Below are 27,396 nucleotides of genomic sequence, written 5' to 3'. Positions count from 1 at the left end.
TATCTTGAGAAAATTTTAACTTGAAAGCCTATTTGTGACTGTTTAATAATACTGTTACTAATAATTTTTTTAAATTTATTAAAGCTAATGTTAAAAAAATTATATAATACATAGGTTGGGAAAAGAGTGTCTGTACATCTGGGTATATTGGCGGGGAAGAGGAGGAGGAGGGGTGGAGCGGGGGCGGGAAGAGATGGCACAGGGGTGGGTCTTGGAGGAAGTGGGGGTGGGTCCTGGGGCTGAACAGGGGGCTTGAGGGCCCAAGAAATATTTTAAATCCAAATGGGTGTCCTTGGGTTGCTAAAGTTTGAGAACCACTATACTATATAGTATATGTTGTAAAACTGAGTATTTAACATGAGATCTCAGTATAGAAAAATATTGAATACTATTAAATATTTACTGAGAAGATGGTAAAGACTTATTTTCTGTATATTATGTGCTTTATGGATCATCAAGGTGTATATTAGGGAGGTTCTTATTGCATTTCAGATACACTAGGGTATTTTCAATATTTCTGAAGTTAACATTTTTAGAAAGATATTCTTGCTTTTCTGACAAGCTGTGTGTAACAACGGAAAAGTACCAATATGTCTTACCCCAGTGGTTGCTACAGGGAGTGGATTGGCAGTATAAAGGCTTCTCTTCCCATCATAAACTGGTCTACGGTCCCCAAATATTGTCACTTTAAAATGCTGCACCATGGAGTCCACCACCTCCCTAAAAAAAGGGCACAGTTGTAAGAGAACAGAAATATCTACAATTAAATAGTCATGAAAGACTGTATCACTGCGAACAACTGCCTTCATATCTTTCACACACTTTCTTCAAGCAGTTTTCAGTACGCTAATTTAGAGAAAATTAATTGATCCGCACCTGACTGATATTCCATAAAGCGGTTCAAGAAATTCAGACAAAATACTGAATAATGAAATGCTGAAGAATATGCAATACCACCAGCAATATAGTTGCTTACGAATCATTTATTTGTATTGCCATATTACCCCGAAGCCTCAAACAGGACTGATGCCTCACTGTGCTACAAACACATCGGAAGCAGCTTACCTCCAAGCACACAATCTGGAACTATGGAAAATGTATATGCTTAACCTTATAACTGGTGGTTATGCTCACTCCTAGAAACAATACAATTTTGACTGTTTTAGTTCATCCAAAAAATTTTTAAATCTATACATCAATCTGCAAAAAGGAGTTGGTTACTGTCTTGTCCAGGCTGCTTCAGTATTAAAAATACCCAAGAATGTTGGCCTTCTTAAAATTCTTAAATGTTTTTAAATCCCTACAGTTTAATCCCACCCAAAGCCAAGATTACAAGTAACAAAAATTGAGTAGGGTTATGGTTTATTCTGACTTTAATAGCAGTTAAGATTAATAAATAAAATATACAATAACCTAATACATCCACTGAATACTATAAGAAAGCCGCCACCATGGAATTTCCACATTCTTTTAATCCCTCACACAAATTGTAATAGATTCAGGTAGGTACATAAGGAGTCCAGGGACTTCTCTCTTTTGCAATCCATCTGACTAGAGCTGGCATCAAATGTTACAAAAAAACCAAAAACGGCAAAAAACTAAAACCAACTTATCTTCTCAATGGCCTTGCAGCTCCTTCTTACTCTAAGAATCAGGATTTTTGTTAGCTATAGCATACTAAGTGTTCCCATTCTTAAATTACAATAGACAGTGGGAGAAAATACTTAATTTACATTTTTGGTTCCCAAACAGAAAAGTTTACTTATATGACCCTTCCTGAATGCATAATGTTAACCCAAAGTATTTCCATAAAATGACTGCAACACTTTGCTTCCCTTTTTAAGCAAAAATTAGTAACAGCAGTTAAATTTCCCAAAACAATACTTTTTCCAAGGCCAAGAAATAAAATTAAAACGTTTATATATATATATATTTTTTTACACACACACACAGGTGGTGACATTTTTTAAAAGACAGCAAGTTTAGTGTAACCTATTATAAACAAATCTACTAAGCACATATAGGATTTCAACAAAGATACCAGATTTCATGTCGTCATTTGCAGCAGGAATCACAGTAACTGTTAGTATTTAATTTGATCATGCAATTTAAATATAAAACTTCGAGTCTTTCAAATATGATTATAGTCTAATTTGACTATAAAAGGTATCTTCATAGTCAGAGTTGCTGCTTGTATCTACTGGAGTCACATACGCTCACTTTAGTGACAAAATCAGTGCATTAGTCATACATAATTTAATAAAGAGCCAATACAGCTAAAGGAAAGTGAGATGGTTTTTCTACTAGCCCACACTCCAGCAGAATTTTTAATTAGATTCCAAATGAAGAAACTTCATGCAGGTGTACAGAGATGGACCTCTAACTGCACCTTAATTACACTTCTAATGCATTAGTTAAGCCAAGTTATGGCTAATGGATTAACTTGATTTTCAGATAACAAGGAGGGTTTGAAGGCCCAGCCAATAACATCAATTTATTTGCAGATAGATGGAAATCATATGTAAAAAAGAAACTCATTCAATACCCACTTAAAAATAATATTTCAGAGTACAACAGCATTTCAAGGAAACGTTTAAATAATGTGACCATATAAAAAAATTTTAGGGACATGAGCTTTACAGTGCTCCTGTAAAGTAAGAGCTTAATAAAAATTAAACTGGTATTTTATTATTTAAGCCATAAGAAAACATGGGCTGGATTCAAGTGTATATCAACCAATACAGGTTTGTGGAGCTGAACCCAATACACGGCATTACTATTTCTCTACTTGTGTTTGCAACTTTTACTACAGTGACTCTTACGCTTGGAAAAGTATGCTCTTCTTGTTATAGCCAAGCAGTCTCCTTGCCTTCAAATCGCTCCTCAAAACATTTTACAAACTCTAAAATTTACCACTGCTCAATCCATACATAGTGACTGAGACCTTCATAAAATGCTAGATGTACCCAGAAAATTGCCTGGAACAGGGGGAATGTATTTTAATATGTAAAGCAGCAAACACTTATATTCGTATTTAAAAGTTTATAAAATGTTGACTAACCAGTTGTAGCTTAGTTTTAGTGATAATTCAGAAATCATGGGTGGCAAACATCTGAACTATTCCAACTTCACCAAGAATAGAGTCTATAAATATCAGATACCAAAAATATAAACACACAAAAAATTAGTCCATAGTATCAACTATTCATGAGCCTCCCCCAAACTCTGATTTACTATTATACACAAAAAACAGCATTAAAAGAGCATTAAGGTTGCAAACTCAAACATTAGGAAATGCCAGAATTAAGACTGTCTTTGCAACCTTAATTCAGCCCTCTTGTGCACATGAATGACAGTCTTTAATAACATGATCCTATACTACATTTTCCACAGGGCCCCTTGCCCAACTGGATCCACTCTCCCTCCTCCAATTCTCAGTTTCTCCTCCCGCCCCCAAATTCCAGTCTCACCAGACACTGTTCCAATCTACTTCTCTCTCTCACCCCCATTCAAACTTTTGTTCCCTCTGCATTCTAATCTAATGGCTTCCTCCTCCAGACTGCCTGGATGCCAGCAGTGGGAGAGTCAGCAGAAGCAGAGGGAAGAGTGTTACAGTTCTATACTCTCAATTCTGGTGCCTGGCCCAAAGCTGCTGGGAGTAGCCATTACAGGTGAAGTTCTTCTGAGCCCCCACAGCCATGTGCTGGAGTAGCCATGTGGGGATGGTATGTGGAGTCTTGTCAACACTAGAAGCTATGAGAGGCTTGAGTATGCTCAGTGAGGATAACCTTTGAAGATTTTAGCTGTTAAGTTCTAGGATGTCTCTACTGAGAATGTGCGAACAGTGATTTTCAAAGGCCAAATTTGAGTGGATTTTTACGAAGACAGCAAAAAGGTACATTCCTGACACAAAAGCTACCCCCTGGCAAATTTCAAATCCCTGCCCCAAAGCTAGAGCATTTCAAAGAAAAGGCCCCTACATTTTTTTTTAGCATAGGGCAATTGAATAAAACATTTTGGCCAAAATTTTCCAAAAATTTCCTCAAGGGAGGCACACAGTATGAAAGATTTCAGCCTGAATTTGCCAAAGTTTAGCAAAGTTACAAGCAACTGAAAACAAGGTCTTATTATCGGAAGTGTCTATCAGTTATACCTATCGTCAAAGACATATGTTAAATAGCCAAACCAAATATTCTGACAAACTCTCTCTATCATAGCCTGAGACTACTTTAAAAACTCATAGCACCTAACTATAGTACATAACCAATAAAAGATTAATTTAAGTTCTCACAAACCCTTACCTACAGCATTGCAAACATACTTTAATAAATGAGACCACCCTAAAAAAGTAAACGGGAATATGAAAGGTGGGGGGCTCCTGGTTTTTGGAAGTGCTCTACTTTGATATTACTCCCCAATCATTTATTTCAAGTCATGTGAGATACTCAGACTTTTGTAAAATTTCCCACCTTTTAAGTGAGATCATTAACTAGACACCACACTGTTAGCTTTCGCACTCTTTGATGTGGTTCTCTCAAGAGACTTCAGCACTTATACTGTGGCAACTGAAAGAAAAGCTTCCCAACAGTTAGTGTTTTGTTGGGTACTTTCCTCCAGATCAGTGCAATAAATAATAAGGCACTCTGTTAGTTTGAACTGCTGAAGCCAGTTACTGGTGTCCAGACCTACCACCTCACAAAGCACTAACAGAATCCTATGAAGTCATCTGAAATCAACCTAAGAGAAAGTCAGCCCAGAGTAGTTAATATTTCTCCTCCATCTTGAAGATTAGCATTCTATCACACTGTTCATTTGATGAAGCTATATGCCAATAACCAGTAAATCACAAGAGTAAACTTACACATCAAACCAATTGCCAAGTACTGGTGCTTCCATTATAAACCCGGTCGGTGATATACTATCTATCTTTAAGTATCAGAGGGGTAGCCGTGTTAGTCTGGATATGTAAAAGCAGCAAAGAGTCCTGTGGCACCTTATAGACTAACAGACGTATTGACAGACATATCTATCTTTAGTATTTATAGGGTGCCATAACTGCAGCACTTAACCATCAGCTGAAAAATACTGGAAAGACAAGGTGGGTGAGATAATATAGTCTATTGGACCAACTTCTGTTGGTGAAAGAAGTTTTCGTGCTCCGCAGAGTGCTCCTAAAAGCTCTATGTAGCTCAAAAGCTTGTCTCTTTCACCAACAGAAGTTGGTCCAATAGACTATATTATCTCACCCAACTTGTCACACTCAGATCCTGGGACCAATATGGCTACAACAACACTGCAAAGCTGAAAAATATTCATCTGAAACATACTGACAATTAGGATTATCAGAACCTCAGATCAAAAGCAGGAAGAGGGGTAGAATTGCAGAATCAACAAGTTATCTACAGTAGATACATGAAACACAGCATTGAATCTCAAGGAAGTCATGAGGGAAGGGGATTTTTTCTTTTCTTTTTTTTTCAAATTATGTAGGTCAGGGCTGCAGAAATTGTTCTTTAACTTCATTATTATGGAAACCACCCTTCTTGCCAACTGGCAAAATGCACTGCATGAGACTCTTACGCAGTCTCACTCTCACTCTCTTTCCATCAAAACTATTCCATTCAGAGGAAGCAGACAGGAAATATGAAGTTATGCATCTTCCTTACAAATTATTATAAAATGATTCATCTTTTCTATTGGCACATTTTGGACCAATCTAATTCCTTCTGAACTGTAGAGATGTATTTTGCTATAGAACTCATGATATTAAGGACAAGATACAAATTAAATATTGCTTACAACAAATTACATTAAAAGTACTTCCAGGCTACAAGAGTCAAGCACTCAATTGGGATGTGTTAGGCTGTACACGGAGCCTTGGTTCTGGCACTGAACTACTGCCTGCTTTCCTCTGCAGCCTTGACAAATTTAACTTTTTTTTTTTTAAATGTTTCCTACTTTACACAAGTGAAAAAATTCCATCATGTGGACCCATATTGACCATCATATGGGTCATCAGCAGGGTTGAAACCTTTAGATACACAGCAAAGATCTCTACCACTTAAGATAATGAAATAACTAATAGCAGTAGTAGGCTTTTATTTCCTGTGTGGACCAGTCACTAGAGGGAGGGTGAGACATTTTGTTAGTGGGTTTCATAATTTGCTTGACAGAGTATGAACAGTATCAGAGGGGTAGCCGTGTTAGTCTGGATCTGTAAAAGCAGCAAAGAGTCTTGTGGCACCTTATAGACTAACAGACGTTTTGGAGCATGAGCTTTCGTGGGTGAATACCCACTTCGGATGCATGTGAGTATGAACAGATGCTCAGAAATCCTGGATTCAATTCCAGGCTCTAAAGGAGAGTGGTTAGATCCTTCTACCAATATCCCCTAGCATGTTATCCTGCAGCTTGTCCCGGCCTCTCACCGGTTTTTATCCCTCTGAATTCCAGTCAGGCCACTTCCTCTTTTTTTCACACTGCCTGAGTTCTAGCAAGGGGAACACTGAGCACAGGAGACAGTCTCCTGCTTTCAATTACAATGCCTGGCACCACAGCAGCCCCCAGCACCTAGGAGAATAATTGCAGAGAAAGTTCTGCTCAGCCTCTGCAATCCTCACCTACTCTATGTTCAATGCATATGGACTCTTCAGATAACTTAGATGCTAGATTCTAACAAACCTCAGAGCATATTCAAGTGTCAATTTCTGGGAGACCTGTAACAGCCTAATTTGGGTATATTTTTATATGCACAGCAAAAGCCAACTCCTCTGAGCCCAGAGTACCCTCCTTGTCAAATGTCAAGTACCTTCATCAAAGAGTACGTAGGTGTCAGTATCTCAAAAGGTAAGAATTTAACATAAGGATTTTTTTTTTGGCCAAATCTCATTTTAGAAAGAACTGAAAATTTAAAAAATATATTCAGCTTGGGGCAGACATTTGGCATGGAAAATTTCAGCCCTAGAGTTTGGCAAGTTATAAGCAACTGAAGATGGGTCTTATAAATGGGAAGTTAGACTCTCTTAACTATAGACATTGCTGCCAGCTTCACCTATAACACACACAACCTGCACAAAGCACACAAATGAGTTTTCGGAAGGATGCAGGGTAATATTAAACTGTATGCTTGACTTGCAGATTACATGGAATAATTTACCACATTCCTTGTTTCAAATTTGACTCTATAAAGTCTGAAATTAAGTCAGCTGTGACCAAGCAACAAGACTCATCTTTATAGACTACAACTACAGAATGGGATAGAGTTTTATATTTATAATTTAATATTTTAGGATAGTCTTCTTATAGAAGATGAACAAACTCAGTTTGTGATGTACACCAAATTTATGTGACAAGAGTCAGTACAGTTTGACCTTTCTGAATCAAGTAAAAACCTAACTATATCCAGCTTATGGGTCTTTTAGTTTCTACATAAAGAAAAAGTGAGCTATGGCTGATTCAAGATCATGTTGAACATCAGTTACAGTTTGAGAGAAAGAGGAAGGACCTGAGAGACACCAGAGAAGAATCATAGAATCGTAGGACTGGAAGACCATAACGCAAGAACATAAAAATGGCCATACTGGGTCAGACCAAAGATCCTGCCCAGTATCCTGTCTTCTGACAATGGCTAATACTAGGTGCTTCAGAGGCAGAACAGAACAGGTAATCATCAAGTGATCCATCCCATCGCACATTCCCAGCTTCTGGCAAACAGAGGCTAGCTTGTGATCCATTATGATCCCTTTCCTTCCTAGGCAGTCATTTCCCATTTTGTATGTGTGCAACTGACTGTTTCTTCCTAAGTGGAGCACTTTGCATTTATCCTTATTGAATTTCATCTTATTTACTTCAAACCATTTCTCTAGTTTGTCCAGAAGATTTTGAATTTTAATCCTATCCTCTAAAGCATCTGCAACCCTTTCAAGCTTGGTATTGTTCACCAACTTTATAAGCGTACGCTCTATGCCGTTATCTAAATCACTGAAGAAGATATTGAACAGAACCGGACCCAGAACTGATCCCTGAGGGACCCCACTTGATATGCCCTTCCAGCTTGACCGTGAACAACTGATAACTACTCTCCAGGAACGGTTTTCCAACCTATTCAGCATCCACCTAATAGTAGCTCCATCTAGGTCAGTGTTACTCAAATGCAACCACCAGGTGATTCTCGTGCAACTGTAGCCTCCTGGCCAGTGATGGGAAAGAGGGCAAAGCAGTGACCCCTCTCCCAGGACCGCGAGCAGGGGTTGGGCCCTGCCCCACTCTACAGCCACAAACGCCAGAGAAGCAGGCAGCCAGTGTGAGTTCCCACCTTCTCAGGGGCCCCAGATCCCACAGTGTCAGGGCCCAAGCCCCACACTCACCACCACCACCTCCCCATCACCCTGGTTCCCGCTGCCTCCTCTGACCCTGGGCATAGGCCACATGGTGGTGGGCTCCATCCCAGCGGCAGGGGTTTGGGCTCTGGCCAGGAGATCCAGCCCCAGACCTCAGCCATGCGGTGGTGGGTTCCAGCAGCACAGTCTGTGCCCTGACCACACGCTCTAGCTGCTGCTCTTCAGGCTCCAGCCATGTGGTGGCGGGTGCTGGCCACAGGCTCAAACTCCCACCCCCCCAGGCACTCCCTGCCTTCCCCAGGTTCCCATCCATCCATCCCCCTAGAAACCCGCTGCCTCCCCCGGCCCCCCCATGCCCTCTGGACCCCGGCTGCCTTCCTACCCTCCCTCCCCATCCAGGGCTTAACTTTGTCCCCCGCCTTGCCAGGGCTGAGTTAGTCTGATTATGTGAAAAGTAATATTTGTATGTTTGTTAATATCACTTTTCACTGCCTCCCAGCTAGCTAGTCTGCTCCTATGAAAACTGATATTAACAAACATAGAAATATCACTTGTCACAGAAACAGACTAGACAGCAAGTCTAAAAAAAATAATCAAAAAAGCAAGAGAAAACAACAAAAAAAAGACAGGAACATGCAAAGCACCTTCTTTGTTTCTATTTTGTTTAGGTCCAGTAAAGAATAGAGACAACCTTACGTTATTTTTATTATTGAGTCTGCAATATCCCACATAAAGACATTACAATGATTTGGACATGTATATGTGCATATTCGTTTTTCGTAAAAGTAATTAAGTATTTTAGGAAAAATTGTTAGAGCAGCCACCAGCAAAAGTTGGTGACTGCACTCTGAGGCCACCAAAAAAACCTGTTGTGGGAACCCCTGATCTAGGTTGTAGTTCCCTAGTTTGTTTATGACACGGTCCTGTGAGACAGTATCAAAAGCCTGGCTCCAGTCAAGAGAGACCACATCTACTGCTTCTCCCTGCCCCGCCCCATCCACAAGGTTGGTTTGGCAGGGTTTGTTCTTGACAAATCCATGCTGACTGGTACTTATCTTCTAAATGTCTGCAAATGGATTACTTAATTATTTGCTCCATTATCTTTCTGGGTATTGAAGTTGAGCTGATTGGTCTGTAGTTCAGACTGAATTCTACATAACTCAGCTACACTAAATTGGGTGAACAAGAACAGCAATTTAGACACACACAAAAAAGCTGGATTTGCACCATTGCTCATTCCATTGAAAGAGATGGCATCATAGCATTATATTTTACTGTGAATCTCTAATGCTGCATTTAAAATAAATTAGGCTTAAGATACGCATGTAGGATCGAATCTTTCATCCTTTACTCCTGGTTAATTGCACACTGAGAAATAAGTGTGAGAAATCTGGCCTATTTCATTTAAAACTCAATGATTTCTGGAAAAAAATTACTATTGCCTTTGATATTATTAGCCAGAACAATATATTCCAACTACTTTATTTACTTTGATTCTGCAAGATACCATCCCATCCCAATACCACTGGGAAACATATTATAAATAACTCAGACATTTGGGAACAAATTCCTATTCGCTAAACTTCAGGGAGTATACAGTGGAAGATATCTTGATTAGAAGTCACTGACATCTCTTAAAATAAGCTACTGCAAAATAACTTTATAGCTTTTAATTACTTCACTAGGATCTTATGTTGCTTAAAGATTTCAATATAATTTAGATTAAATTACAACTTCTGTGACCGACTTACCTGTTCACCCTGCGAGGACACTTATCTGGTTTAATATCCACCTCATAGAGGTAGACATCAATCTTTGGGATTTCAACTTGGAAGCAGTTGGCCAGCAGTTTAATAGGTTTGCCCATGGTGCCATAGCCGGGACGTCTGGGCACCATAAGAAGGGGCTGTGCCCCGATGGGTCCTGGAAAGGAAACAATACAGTTTAGAAGCTGAACACAATGGTTAAGCTATGTGGTGAAGTTACTACTTGGTGCTATTATAGCACAGTTAAAATGCATATGCTCTTTACATTTGTATATATACACTGGGCAGAACAACAAAGGAGGTGATGCAATAATATCTGAAGAGCAAACAGTCTTCTCAGGACCATAAACATATCATAGAATGTCAGGGTTGGAAGGGACCTCAGGAGGTATCTAGTCCAACTCCCTGATCCAAGCAGGACCAATCCCCAACTAAATCCATATCATCTCATACTTAGTGGGGAAGAGGTAAAGCAATTGTAAGAGAATAAAAAGATAAGAAATATAATGCAAGAAAAGGCCAAAGTTTAACAAGAGACAGCACCACAAGACCCAGACCAGTGAAAAATGGGCCATACAATTGTCCCATAAGGTTCCTGGATGAAGCCAAAGGGTTTCAAGCAGCAGCATAGGTCTACCCTCAAGTAACATGCAACATGGGATAGCACTCAAAAGCTCTTATTCTATTTAAGTCATCAGCTCTCAAACTAGCGATAGCAAGCAGACCTACGTCTCCTCTAACCTTCCCACGAAAAAAATGAAGTGGGGAACTTTAACTTCTGTGATTGCTGTGACCAAAAGTGGGAATTTCTTAGCAAACCACCAAAAGTGTGCATTTTCTTTTGACCATTCATTATTGTGGAAAGTCCATTTTAGCCACTATTAAAATGGAAAGTTTTAAAAGCTTGTTTACAGACCATCCTAATGGTAATGGACGGAGGTGCAACAGAAATCACAGAATGGTCTATGCAGGCCAAGGCTTATGTACTTTCTTTGTTTACACAGTAAAATATGCAGGCAGCAATGATATGATGGGCATGATCCTGGCAGAGATTATCCATTTTCAGCCAGCAGAACTGAATGAGTAACAGTAAAAGCACCAGCTGCAAGATAGTTGCATTTGCCAAAACTCAGTGACCTAGAAGAGAGGTGGAGCTGAAGAGTCAGTGTGCTTCGTTACTAAACAAACAAATTAAATTACTTAAGCAGCTGTAGGTATTACTTTATAAAACCAACAAAATCTGAAATAGGAGAAGAAAGGTGCTTTCTAAATCTGTATAAATGTATGCCTCTGGCTAATTTATTTAGCATTCTAAGTTACTACTTCTTCAGGTTCTCGAAGTATCTTATCTGTGTCCATCTTTCAGACTAAGATCCTCAGCACAGGAACTGGGCTACATATGCCTGGCCCAGAACCAAGCACACAGCTAATATTAAGAATGGACAGTCTCCAAATATTACAACTGGAAATCTTTGCTTGTAGATTATTCTTTCCCGTCAAGAAAGACTATAAACCCAATCTTATTTTGAGTTGCTCTGGAGTTTTTAAAATTACTCATCATACAAATGTCATGATTTGCAGCATTCAATTAAGTCAGTTAAAACCTCTCCCCTTGACTCCTACTCGGTGACGCAGATTGTACAGTTCCTGCCCACTTGCTTTTCTTACAAGAGTTTAAATGTCAAGTGCTGGGAAAAATGTCTTATTTGCCATTTGATTAATCTCATATAATCTTCCAGAAATGGTCATTTCCCTTTACTTTGAGGGGAACTGTGTGTTGGAGAACAGAGGAGAACAAGAGTTACAAAGCAAAGTTTGTATTGTAAAGGTACTTAGTTCTACACACAAAGATGGATCTAAGACCAAAGCCAACAAAATCAGAAATCCCAACACAAGACTGAAAGTAAAAGCAAGAAACATCAAGCACAATATTAAATGTTCACACACACTATGCTTTGGCAACTACTGCTCCCAAAGCAGAGGTTGGGTGGTTTACAGTATTTGACACCAATAAGTAGGCCCTACCAAATTCACGGTCATGAAAAACGCATCACAGGCCGTGAAATCTGGTCTTGTGTGCTTTTACCCTATACTATACAGATTTCACAGGGGAAACCAGGTTTCTCAAACTGGGGGCCCTGACCTAAAGAGAGAATTGCGGGGGGGGGGGGGGGGGGAGGTGTCACAAAATTATTTTAGGGGAGTTGCAGTATTGCCACCCTTGCTTCTGCACTGCCTTAAGAGCTGGGCAGCTGGAGAGCAGTGGCTGTTGGCCAGACACCCAGCTCTGAAGGCAGCAGCACAGAACTAAGGGTAGTAATACCATATCATGCGGTTCTTACTTCTGTGCTGCTGCTGGCAGCACCTCTGCCTTCAGAGCTGGGATCCTGGCCAGCAGCCACCACTTTCCAGTTGCCCAGCTCTGAAGGCAGCACTGCAGAAGTAAGGTTAGCAGTACCACAACACTCCTACAATAAGCTTGCAACCCCCTCCCTCCCACAACTCCTTTTTGGGTCAGGTTCCCTACAATTACAACACTGAAATTTCAGATTTAAAGAGCTGAAATCATGAAATTTACGATTTTTAAAATCCTATGACCATGAAATTGACCAAAATGGACCATGAATTTGGTAGGGCCCTACCACTAAGAAAGAGCAGCTCTGGAATTAACTGTTCCTGATTCATTTTAGCAACACAGACATAAATAAGAGCAAAAGATACCTATTAGAAAACATCCAGGTCACATTATTCTATAAAAAAATCTTCCAAACAAATGACCCAATATCTTATAAAAATATGGTTACAAAGAGCATGCTTTCCATAGTTTATGGAAGGTTCTGATACATATGAAGTACTACTGCAGTTGGCAGAATCAGAGCATAGTATCTTCTTAACCTTCTTAATTATTAGCTAATCTTCTGAGATTAAAATTAAATGTAAATTGTAAGAGCATTTATCAAAACTCAGTTAGTGCACCTCAAATGGCCAACTTGAAGATGCAATTCCTTAACTATAGTCAAGCACTGAGAAAGAGGGTAAGAAGGCAGAAAGAACAAGAAAATATGGTGTGGTGGGTTTTCTTGCAACCACACTCTCTGGAAAGTGTTTTGTTAAACCAAATATTTATGCCAAGTACTCCTTCTCCTGCTGCCACCAAGCAATACATTATAAGACTTATATCTTAACCTATGTGGCCAAGGCTGAAGGAAATGATGGTACCCCATCCATTTACTTCTTTTGTTCAGATTAGCAAAATCCTAATGCTCAGCTGCATGAGACAACAAAAAAACAAATTAATAAGATTCAGTTACTCTTCATTAGGCAAGCTGCTGGCCTGCATTTTAAAATTCAGAGTGCTTTAAATGGCACACCCAATCCAGAGTCGACTATAAAAATAGGTTTCCAGCCTCAGCTCCCCTACAAAAGAGTACTGAGCAGTAGAAGAAACAAATACTGCTACTTTGCCAAATTCCTTCCCTAGATCCATTCATTCAGTTGCATCCCATATTGCGCTTCAGGAAAATTGTGCATGCCTACTATGCATTCTTCCTGAACAGCAGTACAGAATATACGTGACATTCTTTCGAATTGACACAAACTGAGGAATTAAGAATCACGACAGATAACAGATTATAAACACAGGTCTGCACAATTACAAACTTAATTTAGTGTAACTTAATTTTAAACAATTGTAGCCAAATTCCAATTGTGTTTATCTTCTTTTTGTGTTTGAGATGTAGGTTGTCATCAGACAAGTCACTTTAAAAATATAACCTTCTATGTGTATGCTGTCAGTTAATTCCCACCTACCATTGTCCCAATAAATTTGCATACGCTTAGAATAGTTTGCTTTTAAAAATATTAGGACACTTGTTTGTGTATTATAAAAATCTGTGTCACTGACTTGTAACTTGTGATTCAAATCCCAGTAAAATAACAAGTGAATGAAGTGTTTGGATGACAGCTAACATTCCTATATCACATCAATGAGTCACTTACCCTCATGCCTTAGGATTTTGTAAGGCCAGTGGAAATAAATACGAGAACCAAAAATATTAGAGTACAAGGGTTACGTACTGCTACTACTATGAAGTAGGAGTATGATTTGTAGGGCTAGTTAATGTTAACTCTCCCTCACCAAAAATTGTAAACAAGGCAGGTGAGGTTTTTTTAAACCTCTTTCTAAAAATATTTCAGCACTGCCACAAGTACAAAGCAGAATTCACTCAGGGTCATCATAACGAGAAAAAAAACAAAGAAACTACACAAGGGCAAAACAGTCAGCTGTTAAAAATCTTGTAAAAGAAATGAAAGGAAAACAGACTTTGGTGTGTAAGCACTATTCCATTTTTCAGACACTGAAAAAATGCCTTATGCAATGTTTATACATTACCTAACATGTACTTGAAAATCCCATTAAAAACTTAAGCCAAATGTGGCTAGCCTGTAGGAGGGAGAGGAGGGTGCAGAGCTTGACAGGGGACAATATACAGAAAGATATCAGAGGGCCAGACATTGAGAATCAATTGGTTCAAAGGAGAGGTTCGAAGTGTGAGGAACTGACTGGGCCCTGCTGAAGGGCTGGGGTCAAGAGGGGGGTCTGTGTGGTCTCACCTGCTGGCTCCCATGGGTACCAGACACCCTCCCCCTACCCCCCACCTCATTTCTTAGAAAAAGGGGTGTACATGGGACAGGATTCTCCAAAGAGGGGCTCAGGAAAAAAAAAGTTTGGGAACCGATGGAAAGCCCTAAAGATCTTACACTTTTCGGCCTGGTGAGACTCCCCAATATCAAAACTACTATACTACACTGACTATATAACTACAAGAACTAGATCAGTTATCTAAAACTGGTAAGGAAAGCTAGGGAGTAGAGGACAGCTATGTGGCGCTCCACAGTTCCAATGACCACCACGGGTGGTAAGAAGGAAGTGAGGGGGCGCTGGGTCGGTTGGGGTATATATCCAGCACCATGAAGGCGCCATTCCAGGGGGCTCCACAGCTGACCCACCAAGTGTTGCTAGGGAAAAATTCTCCGACCATCGTGCACTTGGCGCGCGCGCACCTAATTGGAATCTATATGAGCAAGTACTCGAAGAAGAATAGAGAATAGTAAAACTTAAGGTTATGAACAAAAGTTATGACTGTGACAGACTACAGGGAGGAGTCCTGTCTGCCCACCCCCCCATACACACACACACACAGAATGACTTCCAAGGAAGAGATTGAAACTATAAACACAAAAAAAATTAAGACCAGCAATACGAGAACTTGTTGCTTCTGAGCACGTAGCCAGTAAGAGGCAATGGTTGAGGAAGTATAAATTAATTCTTTATGTTCCTGTTGATTTAAATGTTTTGTTAAACAATAAATCACTTTAAAATAAAGTTTTATTTTCCCCTACTTGATTGTCTCAAAGTATATTACAAATATTAACAAATTAAGGCTCACAACACCCTAGCACACTAAATGATTACTGAAATACTCATTAAGAATTTTGGAATAATTCATTTTTTCTTAAAAACTACTAAATAGTCATGGCAAGCAACAAAAATCTTGGCTAATAATCTTTCAAAACAAATATGAAATCAGTTCTTGGCAAGTGTGAAAAGTCCAAGACCTACTGTGAATCACTACTGCCACATTTAGAAATAAGTAGATAATACATCTTGAGTCCACACTCCACCTGATAGGGATGTACACTGGTAATTCCCAGTAGTGTTTATGGGACTTGCCTGTGTAAATCCAATACATAGTGATGGGAAAATATGCTAATTTGTACTTGTCCAAGTTTGGTAAAGTATTTAAGTGATGTCACTCATTTCCAAGAGATTCAGATAAAACTGGTCTTCAGAAGGTTGGAGTCACAAAACAAAATACGTCAAAAATGAATTACATTTGATAATTCTAAATATTAATACCTTTTAAAATTATTATTTTGTTACAGGACAATACTTATACCAAAATTAAATCCTTCTGATTTTAAAGAGTTAAAAAGCTGGGCTAATGAATTAAAGATATGGCTTTTGGTTTGGATAATAAAATCTAATTCTAACCAACTATAACTGAACTGGCATTGTGGCTATACTAACACTACTCTAACCAAACTTGGAAACTATGGAAACTTCTTGTTGAGGGTAAGAAATTTCAGTTCTTATAGAACCTGATCCAAAGCCCACTGAAGTCAACAGAATGACTCCCATTGGCTTTAAGGAGCTTGGGGATAAGGCCTGTATCCCCACAGATACTCTTCTAAAGATTCACCAAGGAAAATCACAAACATGATTGTGTAACAAATTATGTTTCCCCCATCAGGCAGCTGCTTTTCGTTGAAATATAATTAAAACTGCACCAAACTCTTCTGCTATGCTTCTGAGCAACAAACTGAAATCTATCAGGTAACCAAAAGAAGAAATAGCTGGAGTAAAATCATGGGTGAAAATGGTACAGAAACAGCAGCCTAAAGGCATTTACTGAAAATACTTCTAGGGAAGACTGAAGAGTTAGCATATAGGACTGAAATAACTACAGGCCAAATCTTATTTGATTAAATTTGTACACTTCCAAGAGGCAAGATATTGGTTCCTATTAGGAGTTTTCTTACCTGAATATGCACAGAGGGAGTGTAACAGCTGACTTTCAGCAAAAGATTATCCATTTGCCATACATTTCAAAATTATAAAATGAGAATTAAAAAAATGTACAGCAAAAAAAAATGGAGTTTTTTTTTTTTAGTCTGCCTGTAAAGCACAGCCTTAAATCCCTGACTAGATATTCAAACAGCTTTAAAGAGAAGACACAGGGTTTTTAACAGGTAAAATATTATTCAACTGCAGCTCAATAATACAAGGCAGATTTGTCTAGCAGATACTCTCCTCAGACTGGGGCTTGTTCCATGCACACTGGAGAGAACTCTCCAAAGGAAAAAGATTCCCTTTCACAGGGCCCCTGGCCTCTGCTTGGGCTCAGAGGCCCAGTCTGTAGAACTCAAAGAAAATCCCATCACTACTGAAAAACATGACTTCATTCTAGGTTACAGAAAATTTAAAATAAAATGTGAATGTGAAACAAGGAATCCAGTTTTAGAAGTTATTTTCAGCTCTCTAATTCCTTACCAACACTGGAAATCTTAAGCAATAAAACAAATTGTGGCTTGCCTCCTTCCCTTCGGGATCAAGTATCAGAGAGCCGTGTTCGTCTGGATCTGTAAAATGCCACAGAGTCCTGTTGCACCTTATAGACTAAAAGAAGTATTGGAGCATAAGCTTTCGTGGGTGAATACCCACTTCGTTAGACGCATTCACTCACGAAAGCTTATGCTCCAATACTTCTGTTAGTCTATAAGGTGCCACAGGACTCTGTCACTCTTCGGGATGACATTAGACTATTTCTGAAGTAGCACAATCCATATTTCCTGAACATTCCTCAAAGTAAAGTTTGCTTTAAAAAGTATCCAGATAAAGCAGTGTTGGTTCAAGTTCTGGTCAGATAAACATATTTATGCTATTTTCATTGGTGCTGGATAGGATTCTACAAGCTAGAGTAAACGCTGCAGTGCACAAGTTTGTGTTATCAGCTAAATTTATGGAGATCTCTTTCAAATTCTCCATAGTTTTTACAACAGAATAGTTACTTGTAAAAACTATGTTTTTAAAATAAAAAGTATGAGAAATGCTTAAAGACAAGCAGTTTACCTTTACTTGATAAAGTTTTGTATTTGTCTACACTATGAGGAAATACGAGTCGCTATGACAAGCCCATACATAACACAGCTAATTTGTTCTTGAAGTGTTTCCACCCACTAACAGCTAGACAGTAAACTGAAGTAATCTTATTCTAGTTTTGTGAACTAGATCACATTTTGCATTTAACAGAAATTTTCACTAACAACTTGCATATATTTTAACTACCCACTAATTTGAAGAAAAATATTTAGTTCTTGATTTATTCACTTGCATTTACCAAGTCTCAAATTCACTGTTTTCAAAACTGACAAGTTACTCAACAAAATCAGTTCAAGTTAACTTTGATAATCTCAGGGATTCAAACCGAATTGTACTTTTCCCATTTAATCACTATTTATGAATCAAATATAAGCAGCTTGCAATTGCCCCTTATTGCTACTAAACTTAATTTGTTCCACTTTAGTGACTAAAGGTCCTGTATCTACAAGAGTGATTTAGACACTTAGATAATTTCTTAATGTAGTAACATAGTGACAATGTAACTGACTATCAGAGAGCCTGTCACTAGCTGAGAAAAAATGCAAATGAAGAGACTTAAAAGTTAAACTGAACATTATGCCAAAAATTCCATTTGATAAACTGGGTCTGAACTCAAACCTTCGAAAATGTCATTGAAGTCTTATTTTTAAAAAGGATATTAAATCTCTTGATTTACTCACACTTCGTAACAGGCTTTGCACATGAATGAAATAAATGAAGCAGCAAATACATAACTAGTTTCTCCTGGTTTCAGAAAAATGCTTCATAGCACACAGAGTAAAAGCTGAAGCACTAACACTCAACTATTTCTCAAAAACAAAACTGAGTAAGCGAGTGAGTCAATATATAACCTTTCCTTCCCTAAAGTAAAAGGTGAATTCTTTGCATTGTTATTAAACCATATGGTCTATTCTAGCTGAGTGTCGAAATAGTCCGAGAGAAAATAGACTACTGAAACATTCCTGACGACCTAACAATTCACCACTGTGTTCTGGCATTTTGCACTCCACAGTTCAAGATAAATCTTAGATCTACTACTTGAATACTCAGACCATCCAATGACATACACAAAAACACTGAAAGCTGTCCAAATAGCATTAACACAGATTAGTTAGTTAGGTAAAATTAAAAGAATTAATTAATAAAGCTGAAGGCCTTTTTATTTTTTTACACAAGATTCAAGCACAATTTTTTCAACTAAGACTAAATCTTTCTAGACAAATTAGGTTATAGTTTTTTAATTGGCAGTCTGCTGTAGAAAATCAAGCATTTGATCTATGATCATAGCTATATGGAACCCTATTGGATATTGCCATGTTAGCAAATTGCAAAGTTTTCTCAAAGGTGATCAAATTATATTGCTATTTTAAAAATAATTGTAACTTCTAATCTATCCACCATAGAATATGCAATAAACTGTGCATTACATTTTAATTTGATTGTAACACTAGGCTATATTATATCAACATCGATTCCTTAAGCTATAACTTTCAATGTTACTGAATTAGTAGAACTTGATACTTTAAATTCAAATCAGATTTTTAAAAAATAATTGTGAGCATAGTTCAAAGAAAACTGTTGCATTCAGCACTATATGTGAAACACTTGGAACTAACCATCTATTGGTGACCATGCAGGTGATCCTTAGGTGATAAATGTTTTCCCACAGACTAAAGCTATGTCTTCACTGCAAAAAAAGGGTCTGTTGATACCGAGATAGCTAACTCATAAAATCCGGGGAGCTAGGGGGGGCCTCTGTAGTTTTTAAACTGGATGTAGCTAGTCAAGATAACCCCACATGGGGGTATAGGATTGACCTTGACTAACTACATCCAAGTAAAAACTGTTTGCGGTCTCCACTATGATTTGATATCAATATGGCTACCCTGAAGAAGACAGCCATAGTTTAGTCTAGCTCCCAGATAACATTACCCAGAGAACAGTAAATGGTAGTTCTTTAAATGGTAGTCACACAGAGTTTAAGAAGTGATTAGCAAAAGCACAACCAACCAAATGAATAGTGTTCTCTGAAGGATCTTAAGACATCATCTTAAATTCACTCAGAAGCTAATGCTGGTGGAGAATTTATCTCTCACTGCAAATATATTACATCAGTTCTTGGCTATCTGCATTGATTACCTGAAAACCTGGAGGCAAAGTTTAAGATACTAGTTTTGACCTATAAAGCACTACATGGCCATGGACTTTCCTACTGGAGATAGCACATCTCTCCCCCTGCCACACTGCTAGAACTTCATTGTGTAAGAGAAAAATATTGGCAAAAGCCCCTTAACTTTGGAACTCAATCTTTCCACTCTCCTTGGCAAGAATTAGGTAGAGTTTGCTGATCTTCCACACAGGCTGCAAAGCTGATCTTTATACTAGGGCTTTTGTGAATCAGGGTGCAGTCTAAGGAGGTGAACTGGGAAGGGGTGAAGTAATTCTTGCAGCTGTGTTATTCATTAGCATGAATATATTGTGCTAGATTTGTCTGTTTTTTGTGTTTTTAAACAAAATATTGAAGGCACCCAGAGTCTTATGTCCTTGTTCTTATAAATCCAAATAATAAATAAAAATAAGTAATTGGGATTAACTCCAGAGATAACCTACTTGCCACCCACCCCACTACTAAAGTGAAGAGGTTTTTAATCAAGATTAAATATGGGCTTTTGTTTCTGTAAAAATCATATCACTTCTGATTCAGACAGCTCCAGTTTCAACACTCCAACAGATGAAAGCTCCATTGTGACTCACATAGTAACGAAGCGCCATTGAATAAAGTTTAACTTTATAAGACAGTTTGTTCCCCTCTCCCCAAGATATAGCTTGTTTTTTTATTGTGGTCCTAACAAGCTCCTGGTCATTAATACAAGAACTGTGAGGAAGAGAAAAATCAAATTATTGTGTAATTTAAATTACATTTTAAACCTGCTATACAAAATTTTCTGAAACAGTAAGATTTTAGAAACCTATTTTTACTGTTTAATTAAAATATCAATACGTCTAATAATTAATGTTCTTCCACCACAGTAGGTCCAAACAATTTTTGACCCATTTAATCAAATTAAGTTCAAAACTTTTTTTTTAAGTCAGCAAAACACTATTTTTGAAATGAAGAAAAACATTGAGAACCTCTGATTTATTTTCTGAGCCCCCCGGCTAATAAAACTCCATGGCCCACCTGTGCCATAATAACTGGTTTTCTGCATATAAAAGCCAGGGCCAGCATTAGGGGGCAGCACAGGGGGGCCCATGAAACTACACTGCTAAGGCTTCAGCCCCACGTGGCTGGGCTCAGGGACCTGAGCTTCAGCTTTCTGCCCTGGGCCCCATCAAGTCTAATGCTGGCCCTGCTTGGAGGCCCCCCTGAAACCTGCTCAAGGCCCCCTAGGGGGCCTCGGACCCTTGGATGAGAACCACTGACATAACTGATTAGCTAATTGACTCATTTATACGCGAGTCCCTAAAATCAGCTCCATGGCAACAGCATTTTAACATATTTAACTTAGAAGTTCACAAGTCCATCACCATCTTCACCCAGAAACATGTTAAACTTAACATTCATCAATCTACTACTTACAAGCAACTGCTTGGTGCCACATGTTTCAGCTTTTCTAATCTGGATCTCATATTCCCATTCCCCAGATCACTTGGTTCTTCTAACACTTCTATGCCAATACACCTACCTCAAATTTCTCATTTATTTTAGTTATTTTAAAACTGTGATGTTCTAGTTAGATATAAGCATTTACCTTAATGTTGCACTTTGCTACAAGCAAATATACTGTAGCCTTGTTACAGATAATGTGATAGAACTGAAAAACAGAAGCTAAACAAGGTTTACATTAACATTTTATTACAAAGTTTGTATTGACCTTAAGATACATGAATAAATCAACTTCCAAGACATTTACATAGTACAACCTCTCTTGAAAACAACATGAGGTGAAACAAGACAAATTATTTTGGACATTGGTACAGTTTAAGGTGTTGATATTCAAACTCTCGTACAAAGTGGGTATTTTTTATTTTCTCTTACCAAAACCAGATTTTATTATGAAGAAATGGAAACTGTCATAAGAACATATAAGAGGCCATTCTGAATCACACCAATGGTCCATCTAGCCCAGTAATCTGTCTTCCGACAGTGGCCAGTATCAGGTTATTCAGAGGGAATGAACAGAAGATCTATCCCCTTTCGTCCATGCCCAGCTTCTGGCAAACAGAGGCTAGGGACACTCACATGGTGTTGCATCCCTTTGCCATCCTGGCTAATAGCCACTGATGGACCCATTCTCCATATCCTCATGATATAATGTACTCAACATCAGAGTAACGGTAGTCAGCAAAACTGGCTAGGAGTTTTTTAAAAATATGTTCAGATTGTTGAAATTCAGGCTTAATAATATGCCACCAGATCAATACAATCCATGGCCTCCTAAAATGGCTCGGGCTCAGTCATATCCCTTATTAAACAGGGCTACAATTAATATCATCCAGACTAATTTTTGCAGGACCAAATCCAGCATGAATTTAACTCCTTGCATCAGTCACAAATGTAAGCGTCTGTACAGCAAAAGAGATGAAGATGTTTCTTTACACAGGAGAGTTCAAACCCATTTTCATGTTTACCAGTTGTGGGTGTCTTTTAGAAGTAAAAGAATTACAATCCTAACAAATTCCTGAAGCTCTATTTGTTATCCAGTACAACCTAAGACAAAACTTTCCTCCTGGCTTTCCCTGTGAGTGTTCATGAAGGGAACCACTTGGAGGCAATATCTTTTAATACATTGAAACCTAAATTTCCATTGTCAAGAGAGTTTCAGACAGCAGTGAGTGTCACATCCTATATCTAAGATATGGAGATATACCTATCTCACAGAACTGGAAGGGACCTTGAAAGGACACCGAGTCCAGCCCCCTGCCTTCACTAGCAGGACCAAGCACTGATTTTTTGCCCCAGATCCCTAAGTGGCCCCCTCAAGGATTGAACTCACAAACCTGGGTTTAGCAGGCCAATGATCAAACCACTGAGCTATCCCTCCCCCCCTGCATACTACTAAATCACAAAAGCTAGCTTTCAGGATAAGTGGGGCAGCAAAGACTTTTGATCAGACTGCTAATTTAACCCAAATCCACCGTACAGTAATGGATAGTATTTTCACTCTGGACTCATGCCCACAAATGCTACACAACAACTAGAGAAGTGTATCGGCTGCCTCTGGAAGTGGTGTGAGGAACGCCAGGAGCTGGGAGTCCTGGTGCCACAGATGAAGAACACAGATCACACAATCATTACTCCAAGAGCCAAAACCATGTGGAGAGGACACTGAAGGATGCCATCCGCTGACAGTATTTGGAAAACCTGAAGCGGAAACCAGACCGGGGCAAGGCGTTCAAAGTGACATGCAAGTGGGATGCCAGCAACCACTTCCACCCAGTGGGAGCTTCACCAGATTTGCTGACCGTTCATCTACAGGACCCAGCTCAACTGCATTCCGCTGAATGGAGCCGTCTGCCACGGGAATAAGGACAAGTGATGCAGGAAGTGCGGCAATGCCAAGACACTACTCCAAGTCCTGTGTAACTGTAAGCCCCATTCCAGAGGCTGGCAGCTGCGACACATCATCCAAGACTGCCTGATCAGAGCCATCCCGTCACCCGCACGGAAGGTTGCCGTGAACTCCACCATCCCCAGGACTAACAGATGACTGCAACAGGACAGTGTCATCATCAACAAGGCTGGAAGAAGGTCATCATAGTGGACATCACAGTGCCCCTTGAGAACAGGACCCCGGCCTTCCGCCATGCCCGAGCTTGAAAGCTGGAGAAATATGCCCCTCTGACACCTTGAGAGCTAAGGGTTACCAGGTTCAGACACATGCTGATCACTGGAGCCCTGGCCAATGGGCCCCAGTAACGAGCAAGTGTTGAGGGAATGCAGAATTGGTAAACAGTTCGGCTGATGTGGCAACTCATGATGTAGGACGCCATGAGATGATCGAGGAACATCTACATAGAACACATCACTGGACATCGGCAATACCAGGAGGAATGAGCTGGAGTGCCGATGAGAAGCACAGTAAGAAAAGTAACTGAAATACTTCCCTGATGGATTATATTTTCTAAACGGACAACCTACCCTAATTCTCAGTTACTTAGGGACAATCTTTGCTCATTTATATATTTTGCTTTCCACGACCAACTCTCTGTACAATTTTTTATGAGTGATGTACCCGAATACTTGGATGCTAATATCTAAACTGTGGTCTTAAATTTATTCACCTAAATTTGGGTTACTGCTGATTATGTATCATATGACTTTTAAAAACAAATTTTGTATTTGCAGATAATTCAAGCACTATATCCAGATGTACAGACTCTCTTTTCTCAACCTGTGTATTATATAATTTTAACATTAGCTTTAAAAAACGTTTTAAAAAACTGTTCTTATAAAAAATACACATATAATAACATGGAGGAAGCCAAAGACTATATGAAATACATGGTGCATAAATGCTGAGTAACTATATACTACTCATAATTTGTAATAAGATCATGCAATAAAATGAAAACATTAAATACTTTTCATGGTGAGCATGGTTACACAATGAACAGAGCAGGCTACAATTAGACAAAGTTTTAAAAAAGATTCTAAAGTCCATCAGTGACACAACTGTTAATAATGTGTCTCATTTGTTTTATATAATAGATGTTAGCAAGTGCTCACTTTATCAATGACTGAGCCAAGGTAATATTTTATTGCACCCACAGAAGTTGGTAAAAGAGACAAGCTTTTAAGCTACACAGATCCCTTCCTCAATGACTATCAATTTCATAGGACAGCTTCCATTTTCATGGCAACAACATCTCAAAGACTCATCACATGCCAGTTTGCATAATATAGCAACCACTATTTGGTCTGGAATATTTCAGTTATGAAATTCACCATTCTTTTTTTACCATGTGCAGACACCACTGGAGAACAAAATATAACATTATGCTATATTTCCTATGATTAAGGTTCTATCAATAGTACCTGCAATTATTTTAGTTTAGTAACTAGCCATCACTAAACTGAAATAATGTCAGACAAGGCTTGTCCTGATCAAATTCACACATATTAAGATTAATAAGCAAATAAACAGGAAATCATACAATTTCTTAACCAACACACACAACATTGTGTAAGCAAAACTTTGCAAAATTCCTCTCACCCAGAATGCATATTAAGCTGTTTCAGTAAAATCTTTTCCTCAACCCCAAAATCATCATGATAGAGGGGAAATAAATTCTGCGCCCAGACTGGTAAATTCTACAGGACTGCTATACCACCAGCTTCTTTTTAACTGAACAAGGTTTATCCGGCAGTGCTGGTAAAAAGCAAAGGCTACAGATATCCCATCAGAGAGATGTCTTCCTCCCCCAAGAACTTCAGCAAGGGTTTGACAGGCAGGTTCATGATATTACCGTCTCACACCCCTCAGTCTCAGTGGCTGCCTGAAACAACTTCTGGAAGCTGTGCATAACAATGGTGCTGGTTACCAAGGCGAAGCCACTCCCGGGGGTCAGAGCAGAGCAATCTAGTGTTAGATTGACTCCTCAGTCCGTCCCCACTTTGGTCAGTATTTCAGGGTGGCGCCCATGGGTCCCCAGCTCGGAGAGACACATTGCAGGGTAATTTCACAAGGCATCAGCCCGGCACCCCTTTCCTCACCCCACCCCCCGCACAGAGGCTGTGTCCCCCTAGTACTCCCCCGCCCCCCCCTCAGATCCGTGTCCCTGCCTTCGACTCACGGCAGCGCCCCCGGAGCCCCCGAGAGAGACACCCCCACGGCGCTTAGCCGCTGAACCGGCCTCCTCCGCCCCAGCCGCAGCGGGGCCGCTCAGGTCCCACGGCCCTTGGAAGTGCCCGCTGCCCCCACCAGCAGGGCTCGGAGCTCGGCTCCCCCCCGGGCCGCCCTACTGCCTCAGGGGCCGCCCCCCGCGGCGCCCCCGCCCTCACCTGCGCTGCCGATTTCCATTCATGGAGCTGGGGGCGGCCGTTCTCAGGCTGCGGGGTCAGGATCCTGCCTCTCCCCGCAGGGCCGGGCGCTGCCCCCTCTCTCCCCGCGGCGCCGGGTCCGGCCGGCCGGCCCGGGGAGCGGGGCTGTGAGGCAGACGGCAGCTGGGCGGCCTCCCTCCCCTCAGCCGGTGCCGGCCGATCTCAGGCGGCGCGAGCTGGGAGCGGGAGCTCAGGAGCGGAAGTTGCGTGGCCGCCAGCAGCCCCGGCTCGCGCTCCCTCTCGCTCTGTGTCTGTCTCTGCCCTACCGCGCGCCGGAAGCTCCACCCACCCCCAACCCCACCCGCACACACGCCGGGCGCGCTCACTTCCGGCGAACCGCTTCCGGCTCCGCCCCCGGCCGTTAATCCGTGACGCGAAGAAAGGGCGTGTCCGGAAGTGGTAAAGACAGAGGGCGGGGCGGGTGAAGTGACGCAAAGCGGGGAGAGGACCGGGCGTGACGGGGCCGGCACTTTCGCTGGCAGGCGGTGCCCTGTAACAGCCTGGTGCCTCGGACGCCTGGGTTCCGCGGATAGTGTCCCCGGCTCTGGCCAGTCGGACGCCTGGGTTCCGTTCCCGGCCCGGGGCGGGGGCAGGAGTCCGGGTGCCTGGGCTCAGTTCTCGGCCCCAGCTCAGTCACTCAGCGGCGGAGCTGGCAGGGGAGGCTGCGGCGAGTCTCCCGTAGTGTCAGAGGCAGCAGCAGCCTGACGTGGGGGGGGAGAGAGTCGCTGTCCGGGGAGTGATCAGACAGCAAGTGTGAAAGATCCGGACGGGGGGTGGGGGGTAATAGGAGCCTATGTAAGAAAAAGACCCCAAAATCGTGACTGTGCCTATAAAATCGGGACATCTGGTCACCCTAGGCGGGGGGGGGGGGTTCTGAGCAGTTTGCTTTGGGGCACCCTGAGTCATTTCCGCTGAACTGCTTTTGTACCGGTTTGTTGTTCCCACTTCCACGGAGGGGTCTTCACCAGGCTTTTTACCACCGAGGCGAGAAAACCTGCTTAGCCTGATGGTCCCAACGTGCCTGTGCCTGCTCTGCACTTCGGTTGCTCTCGGTGGCTAGTGTGACAAATTGGGGGTTCGGTCCTGTCTGTACCATTTCTGAATTTGGGATAATTGTATCAAATGTATTAGGAAATGACTGGCATGGCAAGCCTGTATGTGTGTGGATGTCCCATGAGTTAGCAGAGTTGCCATGTCTCCAGAGACAATGGTGAATGATCAGCGCTCAGTAATTGCTGCAAATAAAGTGCTTGCGGACGATAGATTTGCTCAGTGTGGGAGAAGACACTTCCTCCATCTGTGTGAAGGAAAGTGGGGGTTTGGGGAGTAAAGGAAAATTACTGAAAGGTAGAACAAAAGCAGCAGCAGATGCCAGATGGAGTCTGTAAAGGGTCTGAGAGAGGGGAGGTGGGAGAGCTGCCCAGGGGAATGAGCTGTTTTGCCCAGATTAAGATGAGGGAGGCAGTTTGGGGGGTGCAGAGAATCTTGCCTACCTACAGAACACAGATGATCTCCCAAGGGACT

The 27,396-nt window shown here is 40.7% G+C and overlaps 1 protein-coding gene across 5 annotated transcripts in view; it reads right to left on the bottom strand.

Annotated features, from left to right (window-relative positions):
* Positions 1-26,132, bottom strand: part of LOC123355572 (protein argonaute-3) — a 50,301-nt gene extending 24,169 nt beyond the window's left edge. For 2 of the 5 annotated variants that reach the window (XM_044998188.1, XM_044998190.1), the window contains exons 1-3: positions 25,834-26,132; positions 10,091-10,262; positions 600-720 (exon numbers count right to left, since the gene is read on the bottom strand). In XM_044998188.1, the coding sequence (XP_044854123.1) occupies positions 600-720; positions 10,091-10,262; positions 25,834-25,852 (312 nt within the window). In that variant the 5' untranslated portion in view covers positions 25,853-26,132. Of the gene's footprint in view, positions 1-599; positions 721-3,061; positions 3,128-4,469; positions 4,561-10,090; positions 10,263-25,045; positions 25,519-25,833 lie in introns of those variants that run through there. The other 3 variants (XM_044998189.1, XM_044998193.1, XM_044998192.1) reach the window with 3 other exon arrangements.
* Between the last annotated feature and the right edge of the window lie 1,264 nt (positions 26,133-27,396).

This window comes from Mauremys mutica, chromosome 23 (genome assembly GCF_020497125.1).
Source record: "Mauremys mutica isolate MM-2020 ecotype Southern chromosome 23, ASM2049712v1, whole genome shotgun sequence".
NCBI lineage: Eukaryota > Metazoa > Chordata > Testudines > Geoemydidae > Mauremys > Mauremys mutica.
This window is presented reverse-complemented; position numbering and strand designations above follow the sequence as displayed.